The sequence below is a fragment of the Ursus arctos genome, chromosome X (genome assembly GCF_023065955.2).
Source record: "Ursus arctos isolate Adak ecotype North America chromosome X, UrsArc2.0, whole genome shotgun sequence".
Classification (NCBI taxonomy): domain Eukaryota; kingdom Metazoa; phylum Chordata; class Mammalia; order Carnivora; family Ursidae; genus Ursus; species Ursus arctos.
In genome coordinates this window covers 119,177,978-119,205,098 of record NC_079873.1, presented here as the reverse complement: position 1 = coordinate 119,205,098, position 27,121 = coordinate 119,177,978, and the positions used below count along the sequence as shown (strand labels likewise).

The following is a 27,121-nucleotide window of genomic DNA, read 5'->3' as shown; positions in this document are numbered from 1 at the left end:
CTAGCAGAATTTGAAGGGCCTTGAGCGCGGACAGAAACCGGCGGGCTTGGCGCCATAGGCAGTAAAGGCCCGCTCCCGGTTCTGGAGCAAAAGCAGAATGCGAGGAGGACTGCTGCATAGGAGGAGGAGTCTTAGAGCCTGGAAATGGGAATGGACTAAATAACCCCTCAAGGTCACTTGCAGCCTGCCGGTTCTCTAATTACCTTTATTGTGTTCTATACATTGGTTATTTTACTCAACTGCAATTTTACTAATGACTATAAATTGTCAAAAATCCCATTAAAAAACACAATAAAGAACAGAAGAAATATTAATGTAGACCTTGCTCCTTATACTCTCCTAAGAGCAGAATAAAACATGTTCAAAAAGCAACAGAAGAGGAGAAATCGTCAGGGCTCAGTAACAATGAAAATTGAAATCTTTTCCATATATATATATATGATGAAGATATATAGATCTATATAGATATATGATGATGATTTGACACATTTCATTGCCAAGGCCTGCCTTATGAACAGATTTTTTTTTGCTAACAAAGGTGGATTGTGCTTAAAAAAAATGATATAATATCATCATTAACGCAATATTAAGCAGAAGAATGAATGATATCCCAAATTGGTTGCTTCGTGACTTGTAGGGAAAGTAATAGATGCCTATTAAAATTATCCAAAGGATTAAGCGCAGGTTGCTCTACTAATGAACAAAAAAACATATCAGACACTTTTAAAAGATATTTTTTTAAACGGAGGACAAGTCAATTTGCCATCCAAAAATATTAACTAATTTCCTTAGCATATAATAGTGACTTGCTATTAGAACGGTGCCTTTTCCCCTAATTAATCATTAGCTAAATCAAATCTTACACGCTCATTAATTTCTCACTAATCAAGATAGGAATACAGATGAAAGAAATGACTGCATTGGAAACCGGTGGGGAAAGTGATGATTGCTGGTGGACGAAATCATCTTAGGGAACCCAGCTGAAGGTTACCCTTCTGTTATTTAGCCTGAAAGACCACGACCTTGCGGAGGGCGCACCTGGGTATCACGAGCTCAGACTTTAAATCAAAGATCATGCCTGGAGCCGCCACAGACTCTGCCTCTGGAAAGGCAGGCCAAAATGTCGCTACCACACCGGAGTACTGGGAGTTTAAAGCAACCTGCAGATAAGCCATTCTCTAAGCCTGAGAATTAAAGAATGAATTACCTTTATCTCTACTGCCAACCATCAATTAGCCGCGTATCATTTCATGCCCGGGAAAGGTTGAATCCCTAGACCGCTACGCTCTCCCACAAACAGGTTCTTTCTGGACCCCATTCCCAACCAGCAGTCAACATGTGCTCTGGGAATACAAATTCACTGATTACACTCAGCCTGCCAAAGTGGTGAACGAGTCATTCATCCAACATTTACTGAATGCCTACTTTGGCATTTACTGAATGCCAGGGCCTATACCCAACCCGAGGAGTACGATAAAGAACAGGACACAGACCCTGTCCAGGAAATGGACTTCCAAACTAACTAGAAACCTCTAGGTCATTCTAGACACCTTACTCACTCTCATCCCCTGTAGTGAAATGCTGCTAAATCCCACTGGTTCTATTGTAAATGTCCCGCCACACCCCGCCTCTTTTCACTTGGACAGCTAGAAGAGCCTCCACACTCGTCTTCCTGCCTCTACTAGGCTCTCCTCCACCGGAGCCCCCAGAGAGATACTGCTAAAGGACATAGCTGATCACATCATTCTCCTTCTTAAAAACCCTTCAAGAAAATGGAGCAAGGGGGTGCCTGGGTGGCACAGTCAGTTAAGCGTCTGACTCTTGATTTTGGCTCAAGTCATGATCTCAAGGTGGTGAGATGGAACCCCACGTCAGGCTCCACACTCAGCAGGGAGTCGAGTCTGCTTAGGATTCTCTCTCCCTCTGCCCCTCCACGCACACCACCCCCACCTTGTGCTCTCTGGAAGGAAGGAAGGAAGGAAGGAAGGAAGGAAGGAAGGAAGGAAGGAAAGAAGGAAGGAAGGAAGGGGAAAGGAAAAGAAAGGAAAGGAAAAGGAAAAGAAAAAGAAAAAGGAAAAAAGAAGAAAAAGGAGAGCAAGGGCACAGGGGTGTGAACATGGGTGGCCCAGCCAGGCACTGCCAGGAAACCTGGTAAGGCTACAGGGAAACGCGAGCTGTGGAGAGTGGCCAGGGCCAGATGCAGAGGAGCTCTGGGAGTCCTGCAGCAAGATGATTTCACATATCTTTGGTTCTTTTTTGTTTGTTTGTTATCTTTACAATTTTTTTCCCAGCTTTACTGAGGTATGATGGACTCCTACTTATCTTTGGACTGGATTCTAACAGGAGTGAGCGTTCATGGGAGCAGAAAGAGATGTACTCCACAAGCTTTCTGTCCTTGGGATTCCCACAGCACTCTGCACCCTTTACCAAGACACTTCTCACTCTAACTTGCATCATGGTTACATCTGCATGGCTTATCGCCACCAGATTTAAGTTCCTTGACGCACAGACCCCTGACTGACTCATCTTGGTATCTCAAGGGGCCCGCTGAGGTTTGGGCTTGATGCCCTCCCCTTTGACTTGGAACCAATGTCAGAACTTCAAGAGAGTTCCGTTTTAAAGGAACTAGATCAGATTAACTGATGCTACTACTGCAATTTTTAGAAGAGTGGTGTTCCAGGGGAAATGAAGGAACAGTCTGCAGAGCCCAACATAAAGATCTCTCTCCCTCTCTTTCTCTCCCTTTCTCTCTCCCTCTTTCTCTCCCAATCTCTCTCTCTCTCTCTCTCTCTCTCTCTCACACACACACACACACACACACACACACTCTTTAGACACAGGGAAAAGTCCTAATAAAAACAAAACTGGGTTGGAGAACAATGCCAGATGGGATAAAAAAAATCTTTTAGTTTAGAATTTTGCCAGAGGGACTAAACTAAGGCAATTTCCCTGTCTCCCTGAGTCACTCTTTCACTAATTGTTATTCTACTCAGATAAGTAGCGGAGATCCCATCTTTCAGGAGATGTATAATTTTTATTTTTCAGATACAATCTTCAAATATGCAGACCTGCAGTGTAGCTGAGAATTTCAACACCCTAGGCTCAATCTCAGCGCTAGGCCCTTTCCCCTGTGTATGAAATCACACCGGGGGCAGAGGAAGAGCCCTTCCCTACCAAGACTAAAGTGTTCTTACCTGCTCTGCTACCAAAACAGCTGTGTGGCTTACCCAAGTAGCTTCTCAACTCCAGGCTTGGCTAAGGTCATTTCAGAGCTGAGGGTCTAAGTTCCCCAACTGTAGGTCATTCGATAGTCACTGAGCTCATTCTAGACTGGGCACTGAGAGGACACGGAAAATAGCAAAGGATTTTCTTCTGCTTTTCTAGGGTTAGGCTTTGTCAATAGCACTTGGCTATACACGAACATGGATATGGGGCCAAGGCCAACGACTCAGGCTTACAGAGCTTCACTCTGTGTAATAACCACATTCTCTTCTACATAGCCCTTTGTCTCCAGAGGCCAACTAACGGCAGGGAGCTTCCTGATGGGATGGTACACAGTGGCAAAGGGAGGACCTGGGAAACCAGATAGACCAGTGGGGTGTGAACCCCACTTAACAGTGGTGTGATCAAAGGCAAATTACTGCCTCTCTGAGCCTTGGTTTCCTTATCTGTAAAATGGAGACAAGATCACTTACCTCTTGACATGGTGCTGAGGATTAATTAAACTTATTTCATGTGTCCCAAACACATGGCTCCATTTCCGGCCTCCCGGCTTTGCTCATGCTATTCCTGGCCCTGGAGTGCCCCTCCCCAGCTTCAGCTCTTCAAACCTTCTCATCCATGAAGTGTCTCTTTCATCACATTTGCCGCCTCTACCCCAGCTACCCTCCCCACCAAATAATCCCCAAGAGCCGTCAACTTAGAACTCACAGCACAGTTCGTACCTCTAATATTGCATTTTGCAATCTAGGCGTTCTAGCTATTGGTACACTTTTTTTATTCCTACTATTAAACTGTACATTTCTGGAGGCAGGAACTATATCTTGGCCATCCTTATATTCCCTGACATGGCATAGTGACGGGTATATAGGACATACTCCACAAATGCTTGTTGGATGAATGAACGAATACTCGTCCTGGATTAATCAGGTGGGCCCAAAATTCGATGACAAGTGTCCTTACAAGAGACACACGGAGGAGAGACACGGAGAAGAGGAGGCCGTGTGAAGACAGAGGCAGGCGCTGGAGGAACACAGCCCATGAGACAAGGAAGGCCTGGAGCCACCAGAAGCCGGAAGAGGCGAGGAGGGATCCTCCCCTAGAGACCGTGGAGGAAATGTGGCCCTGCTGACACCTTGATTTTGAACCTCTGGCCTCCCGAACTGTGAGAGAATAAATTCAGTTGTTTAAAGCCACCAAATTTGAGGCAATTTGGTATGGTAGCTGTAGGAAGCTAATACCCCCACTCCCTCCCTCTACCCCACCTACAACTATCTGCCTAGCAGTATGGGAATGTTTCATCATGGCCGAGTTAGTACTCTGGTTAGGCAATTTCCTCAGGGTTTGTCCTAAAGTGCAACACCCCTTGAGTAATATCCTTATCACCTCAAGGCTAAAAGGTTTACTTGGGATTTTCGTCCAGCACGGGAAAGAAGGGAGTGGGCAGGCAACCCAAAACACCTGGATGGGGACGAGGGGAAACGTCAAAAAGGAAGGAAAGATTTTTAAAAAGATAAAAGAGACCCAAACTGAATTTTATCTAGGGTCAGCCCTAAGAAAGTCCTACTGACACAGCCCAAATGTAACTTGAACAACAACAGCCCCATGTTATAAGAAGGAGGAAGCCTTAAAGAAGCGAAAAATCCTAATACTGCCTCAGTCCTTGGCCCGTATTTCAGAAAGTCTGTTAAGAGAGTGCTCAGACCGTGGCTCAGTTGGTTAAGCGTCCAACTCTTGATTTTGGCTCAGGTCATGCTCTCAGGGTCGTGAAATCGAGCCCCACATTGGGCTCTGCGCTGGGGCGTGGAGCTTGCTTGGGATTCTCTCTCTCCTTCTCCCTCTGCCCTTCCCCGCTCTGTGTGCTCGCTCTCTCTCACACATCAATAAAATCTTTAAAAAAGTCGTCCTCAGACCAATCCCAATGCCTCGTTCTCACTGCTCAACTGCACTTCTTTTCTTATGCTTCACAAACTAGGCATATTTCGGATTCGTGAAGCAACGTTTTCAAGCTACTAGCAAGGAGTCACAAACAGAGTCAGGCAACAGTGGGAGATGCCTACCCACCTGGGCCTCCAGCCCAACCGTGAGTCTCGGTGGAGTCTCCCTGCTAGACTGGGACACTTGTGGAGATACTCCTTACCCAGCTCCCAAGCACATCTCTCCGACGCGCCATTGCCCTTACTGTGAAGATGCTTCTCCCAGCTCTAATGGCTAACCTAAATTTCAGTTTCAAGCCATTGCACCTTGTAATGACATTCTCGGCCGCTGTAAATAATCCGTGCCCTCTATTTTATCTTTCCTCTTTCTCGACGACAGGAACCTGTGGAAAAGGGAGTCCGCTGCCTTGTTAGTACAACACGCGCACGGCACCCGAGCAAAATGCAACCGCAAGAAAATCAAACGCTCACTCTTGATCCCTGAGTGAGAAGTCACGTTATTGATCTTCTCCCTTTTCCTACCCTCCCGCTGATCTGAGCGTCTACACTGACAGGCTCTAGCGCTGTGGCATTCATGCCATCTTGGGGAATAGCTGTGTAAATGCCCCGGTCATTTTAGACATCTCCAACATAACTGTTGTGTTAGAACTTGAGAATCTGAAGGACTGGGAAGGACAGATTTTCCTCCTCTTCCCCGCACCCCACCCTCATGTAATGGGAATCAAAATCCCCACTAATTGGCCCTCCTCCTGCATGTCGCCGAAGTCTAGACTTGGTGGCAACCCCTTTCTGTGGAAGAGATTTAATGAAGGAGAAAGCGCACGGGAGGGGTGTTGGCAACTTTAGGAAGCTTGGAGACACAAGGAGTTCTTGGTAAGCTGAGACTGAAAGCTAAAGGATATTGTCTGTCTCTCTCTCTCTTTCACATACACATACACACACGTTGGTGAGTCCACTCTACCCTGCACCAAACGTCTCCCCAAATCGAGGAAAATCTAAGTTATTAATGCAACACCTGAAAGACTTTTCATTGATGCCCACTGGTGACTGTTTTCCTCCTTGCTTTCTTCGGGAGCTATGAAAAACCAAAATAAATTACCCAAACAAGTGATTTGGGGATTTCTCTTCCATTCCCATGATCTCACTGAAAAATTCAATAATTGTTACTAGTCACTTCATTCTTCTGTCAAGTCGTGGGTGATGCGGATTCAGAGCTCCCCAGAGCCCAGTGTGGGCTCCAAGAGGCAATGCCAGGAGCTACACGAACCAAACCTGGATCTGGGGTCTCCCTGTGGGCAGCCAGTCTTATATGATCTGCCTTCAGAAAACTCTCAAGACCGCAGCAGTCTGTTTCAGGAATATGTGCCTCATTTACTTTTTTTTTTTTTAAGGGGGAAGTGCAATCAGAGAGAAATGGTGACACGGGAACTATGGAGCCAGGTAGGTCCCAAACCGTGCCGACCCTGTGTGTCTAAGCAGTGCCGGGTTCAAGGTACCTGATGATATAGTCAGCTGGGGCCGTGATGGAAACAGGTTGATGTAATCACTGAGGCAGTTCAACTCCTAGATGATGACCTTCACTGAACAGGAAAATCGAATACCCATGACCCCAGGCTGCTGAACTCACTCAGGAAACAGCATTCCCACAGATTCAAGCCACGGTTCCCCCCCCCCCCCCCCGCACCCTTTCTTCCCCTCCACAGATCGGGAGACCCCTCCTTGCCAGGTCCTCATCTGTCTACCTGTCTGCCTCCCCCACCAAAAGCAGAGCGAGTGGAGTGTTTGACTTCGAATCCCCAGTACCTCACACAGTCTGGGTTCTCCGAACTGGTTTCAGGAGTAATTCCCAGAAATGCTGAGCTCTTCACAAGAGTAGTGACTAGGAAGACGGCTCTGGAACCAGACTGAGTGTGATTCATTTCAGAAAAATATTTGACCGTGGCCAAGTCACTAAACCTCTCTAAGCCTCAGTTTCCTCATCTGTAAAATGGGGAAAATAATGTTACCCACCTGGTAGTGCTGTGGTGGGGATTAAATGGGATGTTGCCCATAAAGGGCTTAGCACAGTGCCTGGCTCAATAAATGTTAATGATTATTAGCACCGCCCCCACCACAGGTGCTCAATAAAAACTGGCTGAATTGAAGTCACACCAGTGGGAATGACTAGCAGATGTGAAGGCCGCCTGGGCTCTTTTTTTTTTCTTTTTTTTCTTTCTTTCTTTTTTTTTTTTTTTTTTTTTTGGTTTTTCCCACCTCACTCTGCCCCAGATGACCTCTGAGATTTTTCTCTTTTTTTTCTTTTTCCTTTCTTTCCTTTTTTCTTTTTTGATTAAAGAGATCAAATAGGGGATAGTTAGGCTGCAGTTTTGCTGATCTTCAGTTTTTCATTCAGGGCAGAACACCAAGTCTGGCAAAGTCAGGCAGATGATTTTCTGAGAAATATGACAAGGCTATTAAAAACTCTAAATGAAAGTTGTGTAATGAGCATGAATCTGAATACATTTAAATTTCCTCCAGATCCAGTAATTCCAGCAACACCGTGACATATATTTCTAAGTGTGCTTTTGCGGACGTGAGGAGACCAAGGCCCTAAAAGATAGCAGGATTTCTTTTAGGGTGGGGGTGGGGAGGGGATGCACAATTGTCATGAAAATTAACCCCTGAAAATGCACAGGATTTTATTACCAAACGGATGCCTGAGGAGATTACTAGATTTTTAGGGTCTTTACTATCAAGAGAGCAACCTGCATGCCTGAAATAATTAAGAAGAGACTCAATTATCTAGTAAACTGAAATTTCAAACCACCCTGCTTACCTAAATGAGAAAAGCTGCTTAGACTAAAGCGTCATTACTTCTATTTAGAGAAGCCTTCGCAAAGATATACAAGGAGCTAAAGAATGGGACCCCACATTCTTCCCTAAGCCACAACAATGCCTGTTTATGTAAATAAGATTTTCAATAACGGGACAGAATCTGAAAAAAAATGTTTTCATTATTGTCTCTGAAAAAATGCAAATGCAGAAGATGAAAGTCAAGGGGCTTTCACTAGAATGGGCCCTGAATACCCTAAAATATTTATTCTATGTGAGCCTGAGTCTGGAATCCAAGTGGTTCTAACAAATAGGCAAGGAAGGACCCGTTCTCAAAAATGTCTGAGTACGATAGGAGGAGGCGCAAAGCTCTCTCTGACTCCGTGGCAAGTGGAGTGCATATTTATTCCAAAACTCGGTTTACAAAGAAATAAAAGTAGTAGTAGATATCTATTTATGTTTATTTGGCAGCCCCTTCCAAACTCCGGGCCAAAACATAAATATCCTTGCCTCCATCGTCACCATCTGACAATCAAACACCCCCGCATGACCATAACAGCCTCCAGGCGCAAACTAAAAGCTCATTAAAGCCTATATGGAGGCTATATATAGAAGAACTAAACAAAGAGGGAGCGAACTATTAGCCAAATTAATTAGACTGTTCATACTTTTGACAACTATCGCTATTTGTTTGAACTCAAGTGTCCAGCTCCTTCTCTGATAGGTATTGATAACTACAGAGATACCACAGAGCCAGAGTTTTAAACTGCGCCCTGTAGGTTTCTGGTTCGAGAACTCGGGTTTTGACCCGTACTCTGTATATCAGCCTTCCTGTTGCTGTTTAGGCAGCTGATAAGAGGCAGAAATCCTTCTTGCTCATTAGGCCATTAGCTGCTGTTAAGCAAAGGGCTGGGGCTGGGGAGGGGGGTGTTCGGTGGCCCAGAGGAATGTGCCGGACTCCACATATAAAGCCAGCCCCGATTTGGGGTTAAGAATTTAACCTTAAAAGGCTGACAAGTCATAAATTTGCCTGAGGTTCATATATATGTGTGACTTTCACAGTTTATATTTCCTAGCCAGGACTCAAAGTCAAAACATGCCCCTGATTAATGAATGGTACTAATTGTTATTCCTGACTTGAGAACATTAGTCTTTATCCAAAATATTTTCTTTAAAAACACACAATCTCATACCTAAAACTCTCTGGCTTAGGGGAGTTTGGACAACCAGTTGGGGAAAAAAATAGGAGGAGGAGCCTAATGTTATCTGTTACTTGGTGCTACCATTTTGGTAGTCCAGATTGACTCAAATGCTTCCATTTCATTGTGTCCATCAAGCAAAGTGCAAAGGAATGTCCCCCAAATCTAAACATCTGAGATAAAGCAACCATCTGTGACTCTACACAAAAACTGAGCGGGGGCGGAGGCAAGGGTGGGGGTGGAAGGGCTGAAGTATCTCCGAGCACGTTTTGTCTAACTTATCTTGTTAAATATTTATACATAGGTGCATAACCTAACAGCCTTGGCCAAGCTTGGAAGAGATAATAGACACAGGACAAACAAAAGATCCCCATAAGTGTAAAGACAAGGGAAAAAATGCCAAGGAATAGTCCAACTGGAAGACGCTCTTTAACCCGAAGTCAAATTTGAAACTAGGACAATAAAATCCTGCAAGGGACACAATGTCCTGAAATGTGATCACTTCATCAGGGAAAAGCAAGCTACATTTGGTTAGCCTGTGAGCTAGGTGTCAATTCCACCCCACATTAGCAGTGTTTCAAAGGGGCTCCCTGATCTTCAGAAAAAGGAAAAGCAATTCGGTGGAAGACAAGAGATTTCTAAGAACAAAGATGCAATTTGCATTCATTGAGAATTATGACAAAGTGAGAGAGAATGTAAACTACATAGCGATGATCTGAGATACTCCAGTCGGATATATTTAGCCTGCTGCTATCTGTACAGAAACCCTTTTAAATACTCGGAGTTCTTAGAAAGTGGAATGTAAATTCATCGGTGCATATTTTAGAACTCTGCATTTCCAAACTAACTAAGGAGTCGAATTTCGAAATATCCCCGGGAGAAGTAACCAGGTACCCCAACCAAATACGCGGGCAGAAGTGGAAAGGGTGTTTTCTCTCCAGAATCACTGAGGGCAAGCGGATGTGGAGGAGGCAGAGGAAGATGGGCGAAGAGAGAGGAAAAAAGGAAATCAGGAGCTAGAGGAAAAGGAAACACAACTTAAAAACTAAAATACAGAGGAAAATATAAAACATTCCACTCCTCCAATTTTTTTAGAGAACAAGAAACACAAAACCATCCAATAAATATAACAAATCATAAAACACCTTCTGTTCTAAATTATAACCAGTTGAGAGAGAGCGTGAGGGTAGAAAGGAGGAAGGCGAAAAAAGGGAAGCTGTGGGGAGCAGTCCAGCGGATGATGAATGGGGGGGCTTGGTAGCTTCGGAGATTTTCTGAGCCCCAGGAGGGCAGCGATGGGTGTGCTCAGAACACCCGCTGCTCCCTTAGCTACGGGTGTCCTAGTAACTCGGGCTACTTCTTATCGCTCTATGAAATAAATGGCGATGAGCTTTTGGAGAATTTTACCCAGAATTGTTAGTCGGCGATACATCTCATTGCCACTAGGACCTAGCTTGAAAATAAAACTGGATATTGCAGAGGGGCGGAGAAAGCCTGAATGACTGACTAAATGCCGGTTCCAACTCCTTCAAGCTTTGTGAATGAGGCAACTTTACTCCCCCAAAGAACAAAGAAAAGGCAATCTGACAGCTTTTGAAGGCCAAAAGAACCTTCAGGCAACGTTATTAAATTGACCCACAGCACTGAAGTTTCAAAGGCAAGAAATGACTTAGGTTTTAGAAATTAACACTTGTATAAAACCTTCAGAATTCCACAGGGGAAAATAAACCTTTATTTCAGAAATAAACTTTGAAGTTTGAAAACAAAGCAGAAAATCGGTTTCTGAAAACAGAAGGGACTATTTGAAACACTGAGCACAGTTCTTCCATGGCCCTCTGAATAGCTTCTAAAGTTCCACTCTGACTTCTGGGGATGGCCAGAGAAGGTACACCCCAGAGGGCCAGTAAAAAAAAAAAAGTGGGAAACCATGAAGTCCCTAGGGTAAGAACAAAATGGTCTCCGAAGATACTTGCCTCTGGCCACATTAAATTAAGCCAAGGCGTAGACAAGAGGCTCTAACTATCTGGGAGAGCAAAGATTGTTTTCCAAACTAGTCACAAAGTTATTAGTGACCTTATGGGCTAATTCCAGCCCCTTCATTCTACTCCCCCTTCCCTCCTTCTCCCCCCAACTCTCTGAATCTCTTTCTCCTCCCCCATCCTCCCCCTCCCCATACATTTCTTGCTGGGCCACATGAATGAATGAACAGCCAAGCACAGCACAAATGCAAGAAATCAAAAGAACATGGATCTATTATGTGCAAGACCCTCCCGAGTCCTGCAAGGTCCTTGTCCTCAAGGAACTTACACTTGGAAGCAGCCCTTCTCAAGCTTCAACGTGCATACAAATCAACTGGGGGTCTTGTTCAAAGGGAACTAGGCATGGGGAACCGTGATATGGTTCGTGCAGCAGATGGCATCGCACGGCCACCTTGAAGGGTGGCTAGGACTAGAGCAGGCACTGATGGAAGGCAGAGTGTCAGGTGGCCCAGCAGGAAAGGCTCGGAGGCCAACAACTACAGGGTCCTTTCAGTTAAGGAGTTTGAGGTCTGCTGTGCTTAAACAGAGGGCGCACAGGCCAAGGAGGTAAGCGTGAAAGACATGATGGAGGCAGACTGACAGGACTTAGCCATTTAATTTGGGGGGGATGAGATGTGGACAAAGAGAAATCCAAGATCATTGCCTGGTTTCAGGTCTGGGCACCCGAGTTGCTATGGCCACAGATGCAGAATGCTGGAGGGGGGCAGGTTTGCGCAGGCGGGAGGAGAAAATGATGGGCTGGTTTTTGGCTCTGCGGAAAGGGAAGCCCTGATAGGACTTCTGGATGGAGATGTTTGGCAGGGCGACTGGCAGATCCTGAACGGGACAGCAAGGAAGAGGTCAGGCTGGAAAGGGAGACGGGAGTGATTCGAACAGCGAAGATAATGAAGTCATGGGAATGGGTGTGGGAATGAGCAGAGAGAGAACAGAAGGGGCAAAAGGACAAACACGACTGGAGCACTTGCGTCTAAGAGAGGGTGGGAGGGAGGAGGGCCTTAGAGGAGAGAGGCCCGGAGTGAAAAATGTCACCAAGTCAAAGGAGTGTGGGAAGTTAAGTCAAATGTTTTCTATCCAGCCCATCTTCCTTCCCCTCAGAATCCAGTGGGCATACTGGGAAGAGCCTGAGCTATTGAGTGAGACAAACCTGGATGCAAATCCTGGCTCTGCATATTACACAGCCTCGGGGAAAATAAGCCTTTCTGGGCCTCTGTCTCTTCATCTGTAAAACCGAGGTGACATCACCTCCCTTCCAGGATTGCCGTGTAGATTAAAGGAGATTAAATATAAAGCAACTGGCACATAGTAGGCACTCAGTAAATGGTAGTTTCTGTGCTCTTGCCTCGGGAGCCCTTCCATACTATTCCATTAACCTGAAAGTGGTCTCGAAAAAATCTACTGGAGAACAAGGGGTTTCAAGTTTACATTGAATGAAAGTAGAAGCCTGGATGAAGGCAACCTCTTGAACAATAAGGAAATTAAAGAAACTCTTCATGCCAGAGAAACAGAAAATTCTATCACCCTCTCCCCCCCCCCCAACAACAACAAAACACATTACATCTCTATAGACACTTCAGAAAAGATCAGCCCAATTACACAAGTATGCCTAGTACTCGCTTGGAACCACATGTTTCAGAGAGCAGCCAGCAGGGCCCAGTCTCTATGCCACTCCGGACTACAGCTTTCATTCTCCAGAGTGGGAGGCTGCTCCCCAGTGGGGGCTGAGGGTGGCCGAGAGGCCTCTCTGTTGGAACCAGGCAGGTCAGCAGAACTCCGAAGCTTCGGACACTTTATGAGTGGTGGTATTGTCTGTACATAAGATATGTGAAAGCAAGGCTTGCACGACACAAATGTAAGGTAGGGTTGTGAAAGACCACCCACAGCTAAGAGTAACAATTAGCAACTTCCAAACAGTTTAAATAGCATGCAAAATTATTAATTACTGCTATCAGAAATGAAAGAAATCCAATCCCTTGCTTCAAATGTACTTCTCTACATCCCCCTCCCCACCCTTGTGTATATGTGTGTGTGTGTGTGTGTGTGTGTGTGTGTGTGTGTGTGTGTTTGGTAGTGCATTATCTTATTTGCAAAATCTTGGACCATGACAACATCTACTCATATTTTCTCCTAATCAAGAGAATTCTTGAAGTCTTTGGCAGTTTTTTTTAAATCACCAGATGTTGGCAAAATGCATTTTAAGATGTGTCACATGCAAAAGCCTGGAAAATATCATCCACACCCATGACTTCCAACTTGAGCCTATATGCTGATGAGTCCCAACTACGCTTCTTCCGAACTCCAGAAGAGTGTATACACTACTTCCCAGAGTGATCTCATCTATTCCCAGACTTTCAGTTCCCATCTATATGTTGTTAATGTCCGAGTATGTATCACCAGCCCTGATTTTTCTCTCTTCTACCATCTGAAACACGACCTCGACTACCTAGCAGACATTTCCACCTCACGGATCAAAGAACCCCTCAAACTCAACCCCTTCAAAATCAAACTCATTATTTCACCCCTTAAAAATATGTCCTTCCTGGGGCACCTGGCTGGCTCAGTTGATAGAGCATGTGACTCTTGACCTCGGGATCGTGAGCTCGAGCCCCCATGTCAGGGGTAGAGTTTACTTAAAAATATACGTTCCCTCTATATTTCACTCATTCAGTCAACAGATATTTACTGAGCACCTATTATGTGCCATAGTCCCACCACCCAGAAAAACAAGAAGTTCTAGACTCTCCCTCCTGTTCTCGTATCCAGTCAGCAAGTCATACCGGATCCACTTCCTCTAGTGTCTCAGCTTGATCTTTTACTCGCCTACTTACTGCCCTGCTTTTTTTTTGCACCTGTATTACTAAGACTCCCGGCCAGTCATTCTCCATACTGAATACCGTTTTCTCTGCTTCAAATGTTTTCATGGCTCTTCATCATTCTTGGATACAGCCCAAGGAAACTCCTCAGCATTTCCTGCTTACTTTTCTAGTTCATCTTTCCCTTACTTTACCCCCCACAGCTGTCCTCCAACCAATCCAAACCAGTCCAGTCCAAAAAACGTGTCATTTTGTCTCTACGTGCCTTTGCATATACCTTATGTGACAGCCCACTTCAGGCAGCTAGGCACCCCTCGTCCATAGCTCAACCACCCCCAGATCCCTACATGGTGCCCGGCTCCACGGCTTCCTCCCTGGGCGGTGATTGTATCTTATTCATCAGCTCCTAGCTCAGTACCTGGCATAGAATCAGGGCTCAATGAATGTTGGCTGAAGGAGAGAATGAATGAAAAACTTTTCAATATTTATGCAGCGATGGCATATAGAGTTCATTATTAGTAGGTTTCTTTCCTGAGAATCTCCATCTGTTTTCGGAAACAACTAAATGTGGTCCCCAGTACAATCACTCCATGAAAGCGAACTTGGAAACGGCCTCTTGGGTCACATTCTCATTGCTATGGAGCTCAACATTGCAATGCAGCCCGTGCTAGAAGTCATTCTCCAAAATGAGCCAAATTCACAGTATGGGTTGACCATCACTGCTTTAAATGAGGGTCACATCTCTGTACTTAGGAAAATGATGCAACTTAATAAATGAGCTCTATGATATCAGGGACAATTCACTTTGCAACAATTTGGGGCCAAACCAACTGAAAATGGTTGACTCGAGCTCGGAGAAGCTATACCCCTATCTCTTCCCAGGGTAAGTTAGGCTTTTTTTCCCCTAGTTTATTAAGGATGTACAGATGTAGGGTTATTATATGGGTGTATGTATGAGTGTACAAATGTGGCTGTGTGTGTTAGAACCAGGCAGGTCAGCAGAACTCCGAAGCTATGGACACTTTATGAGTGGTGGCATTGTCTGTACATAAGATATGTGAAAGCAAGGCTTTCACGACACAAATGTAAGGTAGGGTTGTGAAAGAACACTCACTACTAAGAGTAATAATTAACAACTTTCAAACAGTTTAAATAACATAATTATAAATTGTTCCTATCAAAATAATAGAAATAACAAATATTATACATATATAAACTATGAATATACACACACGTGTGTGTATATAAATATAAATACATATAAAACCTATCCAAACACCATATTTTTTTAAAGTAGGCTCTATGCCCAACTTGGGGCTTGGACTCACAACCCCAAGACCAAGAGTCACATGTTCTACCAACTGAGCCAGCCAGGCGCCCCTCAGGCACCACATTTAGAGAGGGCTGAGGGGGGTGCCTGGGTGGTGCCGTCAGGTAAGCATCCGACTCTTGGTTTCGGCTCAGGTCCTGATCTCGGGGTCATGGGTTCGAGCCCCGTGTCAAGCCCCACATGGGGCTCTGCGCTCAGCGTGGAGTCTGCTTAAGATTCTCTCCCCCCCCGCCAAATAAATAAATAGATCTTAGAGAAACCTGCAGGTAAAAATTTCTCTCTCCTTGTCACTTCCTCCCCAGACTTCAGTTTTGAAAGAGGGGAAACAAGGCTCCCAGGGCCACAAAGAACAAATAAATGGGCTTCACCTCCACCACCCCATCCTCAATCCCTACTGCAGATCAACTTAGACAATGATGCATCCAGAGACTCAGTCCTTCTCTAGGTATATGCCATCCTCGGATCTCATTCAACAGTGGTCAAGTGCTGTAGACTGTGTCTTTAGGTGTTTATTCTTCCCTTCGCTCCAACCTTTATTAATAACTCTGTACAAGGCACTCTACTCACCCCTCTAGAGGCTATCATGCTGAATCAAATATGGCTTCTGCATTCAACAGTTGTAGGGTCTGGCAGAGGCTATGAGTAAGCTATGTACTTCAAAAAAACGTGGATACGAAGCAAGAAGAAGTACAGATAGAGTATTTCTGGGACCCAGATGCACTTGGGGGCATATCTCCGTATTTTCTATGCACATGCGAGCTTCCCAATTCAAATGTTTTTCAATCCTTCAGGCTGTTATGCGTCAGTGAACTTTCTGATACATACCAGAGTAAGGGCTTTGAATGTCCTCCTTGTATCTGTTGCTCTAACCCTTCCTCTCTTCCCCACGTTTCCCTCAGCTTCAATCATCCAAACCAAAATTGGACAAAGAGCAATGGGGTATCCCAGGATGCTGATACATACCACAAGTACCAGAATGCAGTGTGGGAGAGAGGGAGCAGAGCCGCAATTGAGGAAGAAAGTATGCAAACACAGTTCTGATAGTATTTCCAAATGAACATCACCCCTTTCTTTTTCACCTTCTTTCCTAGTTGAGCCTCTAGCTGAAAGAACTCCCGATGGCTAGGGAGCCAACTAGTTGAGTGTTCTCAGCTGACTTTAAAAGCTTGCCCCAGTGCATACAGAAATTAAGAGCCCTCTCAGGAGGCCCTTTATCCTACTCCAATAAAATTTCCATGGCTGAATATCCACTTTGGATTATGTCCTTTTAAATGTACATTTATGAAGCTTCATGTTATAGGTAAGAAACACCAAACACCAAAGAAAAACTTTATTTTTGAAACCTAAATGCCACAGATCTGTAAAGTAAATAAACGCATTTATGTATATGCGATATATTTAATTCATCTATAAACTTCTTAGAATAGCCTTGTAAACGAGCATGGAACACTTACCTCTTGGAAAGATTTGGCTAGTCTACTTCTTTCGGGAAATTATAGTACAGCCGCATGAATTAAACCAGTCCTTTGTCACTTACCTATAGACAACAAATGGATTTTTGACCTGAAAAAGGAGCTGCTTTTTTAGAAACCTTAATATATTAGTAAAAGTGAATCAACTACTTAAATATTGGCTTTATAGAAATTTTACGTTGCTAATACATTTCTACTTCCAATCATTCATGTGGTCTACAAGTATTTATTGAGCACCTATGATTTGTACTATGCTCTTCACTAGACACAGCAGATACAAAGATGAAGATCACGGTCTAGATATAGATGGCTGGGAACCCATACTTTAAAGATGCCATACTCAGGATTTCTAATTTTCCAGTCATAAACTTATTTCCAAAAGGCAGACTCGAAAAGGCTGATTAAAATTATAGTCTAGAGGGGCGCCTGGGTGGCACAGCGGTTAAGCGTCTGCCTTCGGCTCAGGGCGTGATCCCGGCGTTCTGGGATCGAGCCCCACATCAGGCTCCTCTGCTGGGAGCCTGCTTCTTCCTCTCCCACTCCCCCTGCTTGTGTTCCCTCTCTCGCTGGCTGTCTCTATCTCTGTCAAATAAATAAATAAAATCTTTAAAAAAAAATTATAGTCTAGAATCCTGCCTTATTCTGGATGTATAAAAGAAATGCATGCCACATCATGGAAATTCTGAAAAACAGGATATTCTCAAAATCCTCACTTCTGAGAAATGCTCATCATTCAACTTTCAGGTGGATGGCTAGAATACAGCAAGTGGAGGTTTCTTTTATAATGACTTTAACTTCCCTGTCCCTACTTATTGCCACTTTCACTTGTATTTTATCTCCCTTCCTATCAATTATTTATCAATATAAGCCTATTAAGTATACTTCAAAGAGCTTAGTAGATTTACTAATCTAGCATATAAATACAATTTCGGCTACTGGAAGTAATTAACTGTTTGGAACACTAGCAATGCATTTGGTCCTAACATTGACTCCTTTTTACTCATGAGGAAAAATACAACTCTCAAATAAGGCTTTACCCAACTACACACAAAGAGAGGCAAAAGTGGACATGCCTTTCTTGGTAATCAATCTGGATTCATTTTTGTTTAAAAATGGCGGACAAGTATTTCTAATAATTAGCACTCGGACAATTGAGGTTTAATTGGCCTACTCTGAAGTACAGAACTAAATCTCCTTTACTTTGTATATTCAACAAGGTTTTCAAGTGAGACTACTGTGCTCCAGTGAGGGTTTTCTCCGCACACGCAGCATTTCAAAATGCACATTTTCTCTGCTGGTATGCCCACCTTCACCTCACTTTCTGACTCGCATTCTCCCTGTCATTCCATCTCGGAAGGTAAATTCCCATTACCTTATGCTGTCTCTAAAGCCAGTCTGGGGCCCATGATTTGGATTCTATTCTCTGATGCTCATTTCTTAATGGAGCGCTGGGGATCCTGTTTCAAGCCAGACGATTTGCTAAATATGGGCAGATGAGGGGGGGGGGTCCTGCCCACACCTTCCATTAGACCCTAGATTACCCAAAACATCAAACCCCTTTGCAAGCTTGGCTAGGGCTGAATAGATGTTGGCTCCTGGTATGGTCTCTTGAATTTAGCCCGAGCACAAATTCTGATCCCAGGCTACAGAAACGTGTGAGGTACTTCAACAGGTCCGTGCATGTGTTATAGCTCGATTCCCAAATACAGCAACGCCAACGTCAGTGAGAAAGGTCTAGCTGACATTAAATCAAAGAGAGTTTGATGTAAGAGAGGTCTTTACAATTTATGTGCTATAATAATGATCTGTGATGATACTATGCCAATCATAACAATGTTGCTAATTTCCATTTGTTCTGTGGGTACTCAACATTAATAAGCCCTTCCTGATGGTAAGAGTCACCAGCTAACAGAGGAAAGACTGAATCTGGCTCCAGGCAAAATAATATGTAGCCTAAAAAGTTTGTCCACCTACCCCAACGGTGTATCCGAACAAACTGGACTTAGGCTTTTAAAATAAGTAAGATGACGCAGAGCTTAGGAAAGTATCTGAGAGTTCATAGAGAATACGTCATGATCTAGAAATTCTATTATCGTCAATAATTTACTAAGCGTGCTATGGTGCTCTTGGTATTGTGCTCAACTGCACCAACTGCAGTGCTTTCCCTTTAAGAAGCTTCTAATCTAAAACATACAAATAACCATATGCAGAAAAAAGCGAGAGATCAGAGTAAAGGAAGCATTCACAAAAATGTACAAATTCAGCATGCCAGAACTTTTCAGTTGAGCAATATGATCCCTAGTGAAATTCTTTCCAAATGATGTATCGTGTGCACAAGTTATAAGTGATTATCTTCAATTTTCTTAGAAATGAGTAATAAGATACCTCTTAAGACCCATGCTTTTGTATATGCATCAAACACTAAAGTTGGCGTGGTCATTGATAGCTGCCATTTAAGGAGAAAACATATTTTCTGTCTTGCCTCATAGCAGACAGACCCAGGCCTCTTTCTTCCCAGGTTGGTAATAAGCAGCCTTTTTCTAGGCTACAGCGAACAGCAAACATTGCAACTCCGAAGATCAAAGTAGCAGAACGCTCAAAAATATTGCATCAAAATATTGGATGCAATCTACCAGCCCGTAAGGAAAAAAAAATTGCAAAACCGACGCCATCTGTGTCATCCAGCATCCATCGGGATCATCTCATGCATGCATCTCCTAACGCCTGCGTGGAATTTGCCCCAAGAATTAGGAAAACTCTCTTTAAGATGGCGGCCTAATAAGAGCGACCGCCCTATCTCCCACTTCATCTCTTCAGTGCTTTTCCCTTGCCCGGGCTGGCTATTGTGACCATTTCAGCCAATTTCCTGGAGGTATTTTCTAGCCCTTTTCACCCTATTTAATCCTACAAGTTTCCTGAGAAGCCTGTTTACTCGTAGGCTCCCCCACTAGACTGTGAGCGCCTTGACAAAAGGGGCTGTGTCTTCCTCCCCTCGGCACCTCCCGCACGCACGTCGCGCGGGGCCTGGCCGTCCAGCGCCCGCCAGCCAGCTCCTCCAGCGGCCGCACGCTGCCCTCCGAGGCCAGCCCGGTACCACCCGTCAGGGCTGGCCTCCGCCATCGAGGCGCACCGGCCTCTGAGGAGGCCTCCGAACTGTGCAATAATGCGACTTTTGTCAGGGCACGAACACATCACCTGCTCGCCCGCACGTCGAGTGCGGTCTCGGGGGACAGGAAGTCCTTCCACATGCACACCCCGGGGCTTGTTCTCCCCCCCCCCCCGCCCCGACGTCAGGGGCGCTAGCTGCTTCGAACTAATTGGGGAGCCGCAGCGGGCAACCCAGACACGGCCGCAGGTTCTCACGCTTGAAAACAACAACGACAACAAATAACCAAACTCCCACTTTGTGGCAGGGGCGCGGATTTTTATTTTTATGGTGTTTCATCTATTTTGAGAAACTCCAAGTCGGGCTTGGCTCTTCAGGGTTGCCTTTGACCCATATGGGAGTTTGGCATTTGGGATGGGTTCCTGCACTTTCCAGGGCCCGCTCTAAGGCAAGATCCCTCAATCTTTGGGGAGTTGCAACACTACCACGGTTTGTTTGATTTTCTCATTCCCAGCCGTCCCCTTCACCGCCACCCCCCACAAAAGCGGTGTATGGCATTCATAAAGTGAATTACACTTGATTTTTGTTTAGAGGAATTTTTTTTTTCAGACTTCTGTAACATTCCCTTGAGACAATTGGAAACATCATTGTCTGATTACTAGCTCACTTTCCTTGCCTAAAATTGTATCCATTCTTGATTGCGCCTGTGGGTAGGTTAAGCAAAACAAAATAAACATCCAGACTTATGAGCTCATTGGCTTTTTTCTGAATTTTTCTAAATTAAATAAGGGCAAAAGAGCTACACTGAAAGTCAGTTATATGGATTTTTCTGCCAAATGCTAACTCTGTGTGCCTGGTTTCCATCTGTGGTGCTTTCCAAGTTACAAATCCTTAAAAAGAGAGAGAGAGGGGGGTATGAAAAGATCTATGGATTTGGGGGACATGCTATTTAGAATTGCTATCCCATGCCTTTGAACGCTCTAAAAGAAATGGGAACATGAGATTGTAAGGCTTTCAATCAGCTTTGTGGAAGTCTGGTGTAGCCCGTCAGCACCAGTGATTTATTTTTTAGGCTGGCTGATTTCAAATGCCATTTAGTCTCATCCATATTAGCATAAGAAATGTACCTTATCCACTCTAACCCAATTCAGCTAATGGCCAAAGTTAGCAGTCAATCCCAAATGGTCCCCCTAAGTGAGACAGGACATTCTTGAGGATTTCTCCTTACTGTGACCAAATCTCATTTTATCTGGGACAAAGAGAGCTTTAATTAGCAGTTAATACAGTGACATGGGCAAAATGCACATGGCTTAAAATATAGATGGGGGAAAAAAAAGTCAAGTGGTCATCTTGATGGCTCGTAACTATCAAATAATTTGCAGCTCTCTTTCAATTTCCAACCACTGAACGACAGCAGCAAATGACACATTTATTCACTTTGAAATGATGCACTTGCCATTGTATTTAGTCGGCCATTATTGTCTCTTCTCTGAAATACTGATGAGCTCTTTCCACTCGTGGACATTAGGATTTTCACCATGTTTCCAATTCTACAGTGACCAGAGTTGCCCAAGGGAAATTTGGGACACATGGTTTTCACGGCAAGACAAGAGTGCTGGAAATCTGTGCAGCCCCCGGAAAATTCAGGATATATGGTAGCTGCCTGGGTGTCACCATATTTGAAGTTTGGCTTTACTCCAGCACGAGTCAGAACGGTGCCTGTCCGCCACCTAGAAGGTGCTGGCCACCGCACACGTTTGTTAACTAGAAGTGAAGTAGGGAAGTTGGGTGTATATGAAGACCCTTGGAAAGTGATTTTGCCCACAGAGTTTGGGAAATACTGGAGGAAAAAGAAAAATCCCCATTAGGAATTCCTGTTCTCTACAGCATGGCCATCCTTAGGCAGGGAGCAAGGGAGCTCGCAGGGCGAGAGCCCAGGCCAAATCTCTTACACACAGTGTGTGGGCCCTCCCAACTCTTGTATACAGATGCTGCAAAGAGGCAGGCAGCCAGAGAGCTGGGGAGGAGGAGGGAGGGCCAGCGCCAGCACGAGTGTGTGTAGAGGGAGGGGGTTGCTAAATGAGTATCAATGTGTTCCTTCTGGTCTTTTTCTTCTTTTAAGCACAACCTTTACTCCCAGGCTTCGAATCAGCCAAAAGTGGCCCCAACCCCAACCCCGGAAGCATTCATCTTGCGGGGACTCATCCTGTGAGGACCAATTTTTACATTATCAACAGAAGCGTGTTCTCTGGCCTGAGCAATCTAATTACCACGGCACTTCGAGGGGAGAGAGATTTCGCCTGTTGTTCCAGCTCTGTGGAACTGATTCATAGGTTGCCCCTTACAGCTCCCGCACACGCCCACGTGGTACGTTATTAACACAGAGCAGTGGAAGAGGTAGTTCTCCCCTCCCATAGAGCGAAATCCTGCAACGCAATATTTAACATATGCGCAAATGCATTTCAGTCGCCAAAAGGGGTGACCAATTACCTTTGCAACCAAACAGCAGGCTCGCTCGGCTCTTTTCATCTACCTAAAGAAAAGGCTGAGGGCTGAGGGCGCGCTGGCTGCCTAGGTAACCTCCTGCTAGTGAACGCTCGCTGGCAGCGCCCACAGGGCGCGCATCGCACTCGCAACTTGGTCCAACCATCAGGCCCGCCTCTCTGACTTGTTGAGAGCCACGAGCCAAGTTTTGACGAGGGCTGCTCCCCGATCCCTCCGAAGCGCGGGACGCGCGCCTCGCTAGAGGCAAGGGCTGGGAAGAGACCCCGAAGGCCACGGACGTCTCAGGGTTTTGCAAACACCACCGGCCGCTTCTGCAGCGCGCACCTCTGATAAATTAACCTGTTTCAGACCAACTCTTCTTGCCCGCATTGTCAGTGTAGCAACTTGTCCTAATTGGATTCTAAGGCAGGCTTTTAGGAGTCCAACCGCGGGACAGTCAATCACACAGGGCCATCAATATTCATCTGTTGACAGCGGCAACCCTTAGCTAAGGTTAAAATATGCCCTTACAACACGATCTGATTGTGCAGAACAAAAGGCAGGCGTTCGGAAACTTTCCTCCACCTAAAATCATCTCCCCTTCAGGGTCCAGCCTGTCAAGAAGGCAGATGAATTTGAGAAGGGGAGGAGTTAAATCATCTTTGGACTCCTGCTCCCCGGCCAGCAGCACCGTTTTCGAAGCGATTTTGCCAACCTAGATAAGGGACGCTGTTTTGAAGGGAAAGGTTCGGTCTTCCTCATCTTGGGGACCCTCCTACTCAAAAGTTTCCCCCAGCGTGTACTCTACCTGCCACTGCGGATTCGGAGATCTGTCCCCAACTTTGCCTGCACTTGGGCCCGCGAACCCCGGGAACCCAGGCTGCGAAAAAGAGGGCGTGGGGGTCAGGTTGGGGAGAGAATGGCCGTAGCCACGGTCCAGATCCGGCTGAAACGCTGGCACGTTCGTGCAAGCGAGGGTGGCAAATGCTCGAGGCACAGGCTCGGCCGTGGGGCGCCAGTTTACCGAGGCCCGGGGAAGCAGCTCCCACCTTCCCGCCCTCCCCAAAAAAATGGGCGCCCGTGAGAAGGCCCTCCCGGCCGTGCTTCCTACCCGCACCTTCCCTGACAGTAAAGCGAGCCCGGGAGATGCGGACACGGTTCACACTCACCCCTCCGCCCTCCCCCGGTAGACCTGGCCGGGCCCCGGGCGCAGGACCACTCCCAGGTGCCCAGCGGCGGGGCGCACCACCGCGGCCCCACGAGGCCAGCGCGCCCGGGGTACGGTCGCCACGCGCCCCCGGCTCCCCGCCAGGCGCGGGGAACGCGCGCGGGGACGCCTCCTCACCTGGCACGGGGGTTTCGGGCACCCACTTGAGTCCGGGCTGCAGTCTCTGGAAGAAGGAGCGGACCTGGTGACAGGTGGCGTCCGGCGGCGGCGGCGGGGGCTGCGCCTGTCCCGGGCAGTCCAAGCTGAGCAGCATCGCCACCACCAAGCACGCGGTGCGCACGGTCCCCGCCATCCTGCTTCGCGGGCAGGGAGGAGAGCGCGGGAGAGTGGCAGCGGGGGCGAGAGCGGTCCCGAGACTCGGCGAGGCTGGCAGCGGCCCTGAGGAGCGGGAGACGTGCCGCTACCCAGCCGCGGCAAAAGTTTCCTCGCAGCTACCTGGGCGCGGGGCGAGGGCGGGAACTGCTCGGCGGCTCGGGCGGGGCGGGGCCGGCGGGCGGGGCGGGGCGACGGGGGACCGGGTGGGGCGGGGCGAGGCCAAGCGCGCGGCCAGGGGGCGGCGGCCGCCGAGCGGCGGCGAGCCTGCGGGTGCGGGGCGCAGGGCTGCGGGGTTGGCTGGGGCACGGCTGCTCGGGGACCTGGCGGGAGCGGCGGGGAGGAGGGCGCCGAGCGCGTGCGGTGGCTCCTGGCGGCCCAGCCCAGCTGCCCGCTCGCCGCCGCTCTACCCAGGGCGCTCTGGCATAACTACTGCAGAGGGGCTGCGGGCTCCGGCGCGCTGATTGGCTTCCCAGCAGCCGTCCCCTCTGACTGGCTCTGGGAGAAGTTCCCCAGCCTCACTCCTCCTTCCCGCCGCTCATTGGCCTACAGCCGGCAGGGCTTTTCCCTTTAGGATTTTTGCAACCTCTCCATCCTTCCTCGGGGTGCGTGAGGGCTCCCTGGCCTCGGGGCCCCTCTCCGCTTGGCCACAGGCCTCCTTCTAGCCTGGTGCAGCTCGCCCCTGGCCACCGGAGCCACCCGAGGTCTTCCTCCTCCGCACAAAATCCACCTCCTCTTCCTGCTCTCCGAGGGGCTTCCCTTGAGCCGTTTTCCCAACGCAGCAGCCCCGGCGGGTTTGCAAACCCAACCCACGAATAGTCCCATTCGGGGGCAGCTGGGGACCGCCGTTGCGGGGGGGGGGGGGAGGTTCACAGCCTGCCTCATCTTCGACTCCTGTACCTAAAAAGTCTACAAGCCCGTGGGATTTGCTACGTTTGATTCCAAAGAGCCACACAAAGTCAGAGAAAGCACCTGATCCCAGGATGTTAAAAGAATCTGTCTCCTGCAAGATAGCCCCCGGTGACCCCTCATGAAGCAAAGCATAACTGGTGACAACAAAATAACCTGGGGCTTAACGCCAGCCTAACTCATTAGAAAATCATTGGACACAGCAGATTCATCGAGCCAGAGCTTGCCTGTTTCGTAGATGGAGTAGAAGGCTGTTTGAACTGTCTCCTAGACCCAAATCCCCACCTCTCCTGCCTAAATTTCTCCATTAGAAATCCAGTTCTTTGAAAATGAAATACCTCTCAAAGGAGGAATGCATTTAGTCATTACCTACGTGCTCCTAGGTAGGGATCTTTAACTCTCTTATTCTTCTCTGTGACTCCCCCACCAACATGCCTCTTAGCATGGTGCCTTGCTCGTCCTAGGAACTCAAAAAGTACTCGTATAATGATATGATTTAACACCTCAGTGTGGATTAGTTTATCATCTGATTGTGTTGTTTCTGATTTAGGTAAAAGTAGGTTTTGATAAGGAAAGAAAAGGGAGAGCCTCCACACCACGAATTTTCCAGGGAGTGCCAGGCCAGGGGAGAGGAGGTCATATGCCAGAACTTGTGGGCTGAGAAACGAGGTAGAGGAAAGGTAGGCTGCTGAGGAGCTCGCTCATTCATTCATTCATTCATTCTGTAACAAAGATCTGAACTCCTACTATGCACCAGACACGTGCGATGCAAACAGACAATGGGGATCCAAAGATTAACCCTTGGTACCTAACTTCAAAGAGCTACAAGTCTAATGGGGAAAAACAACCAAACAGAAAATGTTAACACAGCACATGGTCAGTGATAAGAGAGAAGCAAGGGCAGTGTTCTAAGGGGTGAGAGAGTAGGTCGGAGAAAGCTTCCCAGAAGAGACGGTGCCCTAAACTCAGGCTTACAAGGCCAGTAGGAGTTGAGGTCAGAAAAGAAGACAGCGAGGAGGGGGCCAGGGGAAAAGAAGCAGCACGAACAGAGACACAGAGACGGAACAGGGAGAGAGCCTGCAGGGCCCCATTGGAGGGTGGGAAGTACAAGTAACCGCTCAGGCTGGGTGGGGGCGGGGAATGGGTCAGAAGAGCTCGCGAGGCCAGGGTGAGCGAAGTGAGCGAACAAGGGCCAGGTGATGCAGTCTGGAAGCCAGGCCAAGGAGCCTGGGGATCCGCTTAAGGGAATGCTAAGCAGAAGGGTGACATGATCACATTTGCCTGAGGAAAAGATCTCTCCAGCCAACTTTGTGGATTGTGGAGAATGGCTTGGAGAAGAAAGAGGATTGGAAACAAGCTAAAATGCTGTGAAAATCATCCAGACCAGAAGCGATAAAGGCCCAGGGCAGAGGAGATGTGGAAGGGGGGGGGGAAACTAGCAGTGGTATTTGGGAGGAGATTGAAAAAGGCTTAGTGACCTGGTGGATGTGGGGGATGGGAGAGGAGTCAAGGACGGAGGGCTCATTCATTCTTTTTTCAACAAACATTTGAGTGCCGCCTATGTATCTGGCATTCTTCTCCTACTTCATAATTTTGCCTGGGGCTAGGCCTGCGCCTGCATTGAACATTTGACAAATGACATATCCACTTTAAAAGAAACACCAATTAAGAGTCATAATTTGGCTGGTGAGTTTGATATGTTCCACCTGTGGAGCCCTGTGACCAAAGGGCAGATTGGAAGGCAAGCATTGATTGAATTTCATGACCTTGCAGAGGAAGACATGACCTCCCATAAATTCATGATCTTCCAGAGCTCATGCAAGTAACTACAAAGGCAACAGTTGTTTTCAACTACTGGGTATTGAGTACCTTGAAATGAGGGACTGAGACCTATTTTTAATATAAACTTGTTTATGTGTTATGCTCCGTATCAGCCGGGGCAGTACTTCCCAAAGAAAAGTGTGTGAATCCCTGGTGATAGGTGGGCCAGTGAAGCTTTTTGGGTTTTATTTTAATCAATATTTATTTTAATGTGGATTAGAAAAATATATACATGAGTAGTGCACCTAACCCACTACGGCGTTAGGACAAAGCTAAGCACACAGCGCTGGCACAAATTGCTTTCAATAAAAACGTGAGCCGGCTGGAAGAAAAACATGAAAGAGTATTGGGAATATGACGATACGGCAAAACTTGTGGGGTGCTATGTGAATGATCCAGGATTGGGGCTGGCTCATAGGCAAACCGGCCCTGAGGTTTGGAGAA

General features: G+C 46.8%; 1 protein-coding gene across 3 annotated transcripts in view; it reads right to left on the bottom strand.

The window, feature by feature from the left end:
- The window catches only part of GPC3 (glypican 3), a 406,719-nt gene extending 382,579 nt beyond the window's left edge, over positions 1 to 24,140 (bottom strand). The window contains exon 1 of one of the 3 annotated variants that reach the window (XM_026520618.4): positions 23,753 to 24,140. In XM_026520618.4, the coding sequence (XP_026376403.1) occupies positions 23,753 to 23,927 (175 nt within the window). In that variant the 5' untranslated portion in view covers positions 23,928 to 24,140. The remainder of the gene's footprint in view (positions 1 to 23,752) is intronic. The other 2 variants (XM_026520616.4, XM_057315054.1) reach the window with 2 other exon arrangements.
- Between the last annotated feature and the right edge of the window lie 2,981 nt (positions 24,141 to 27,121).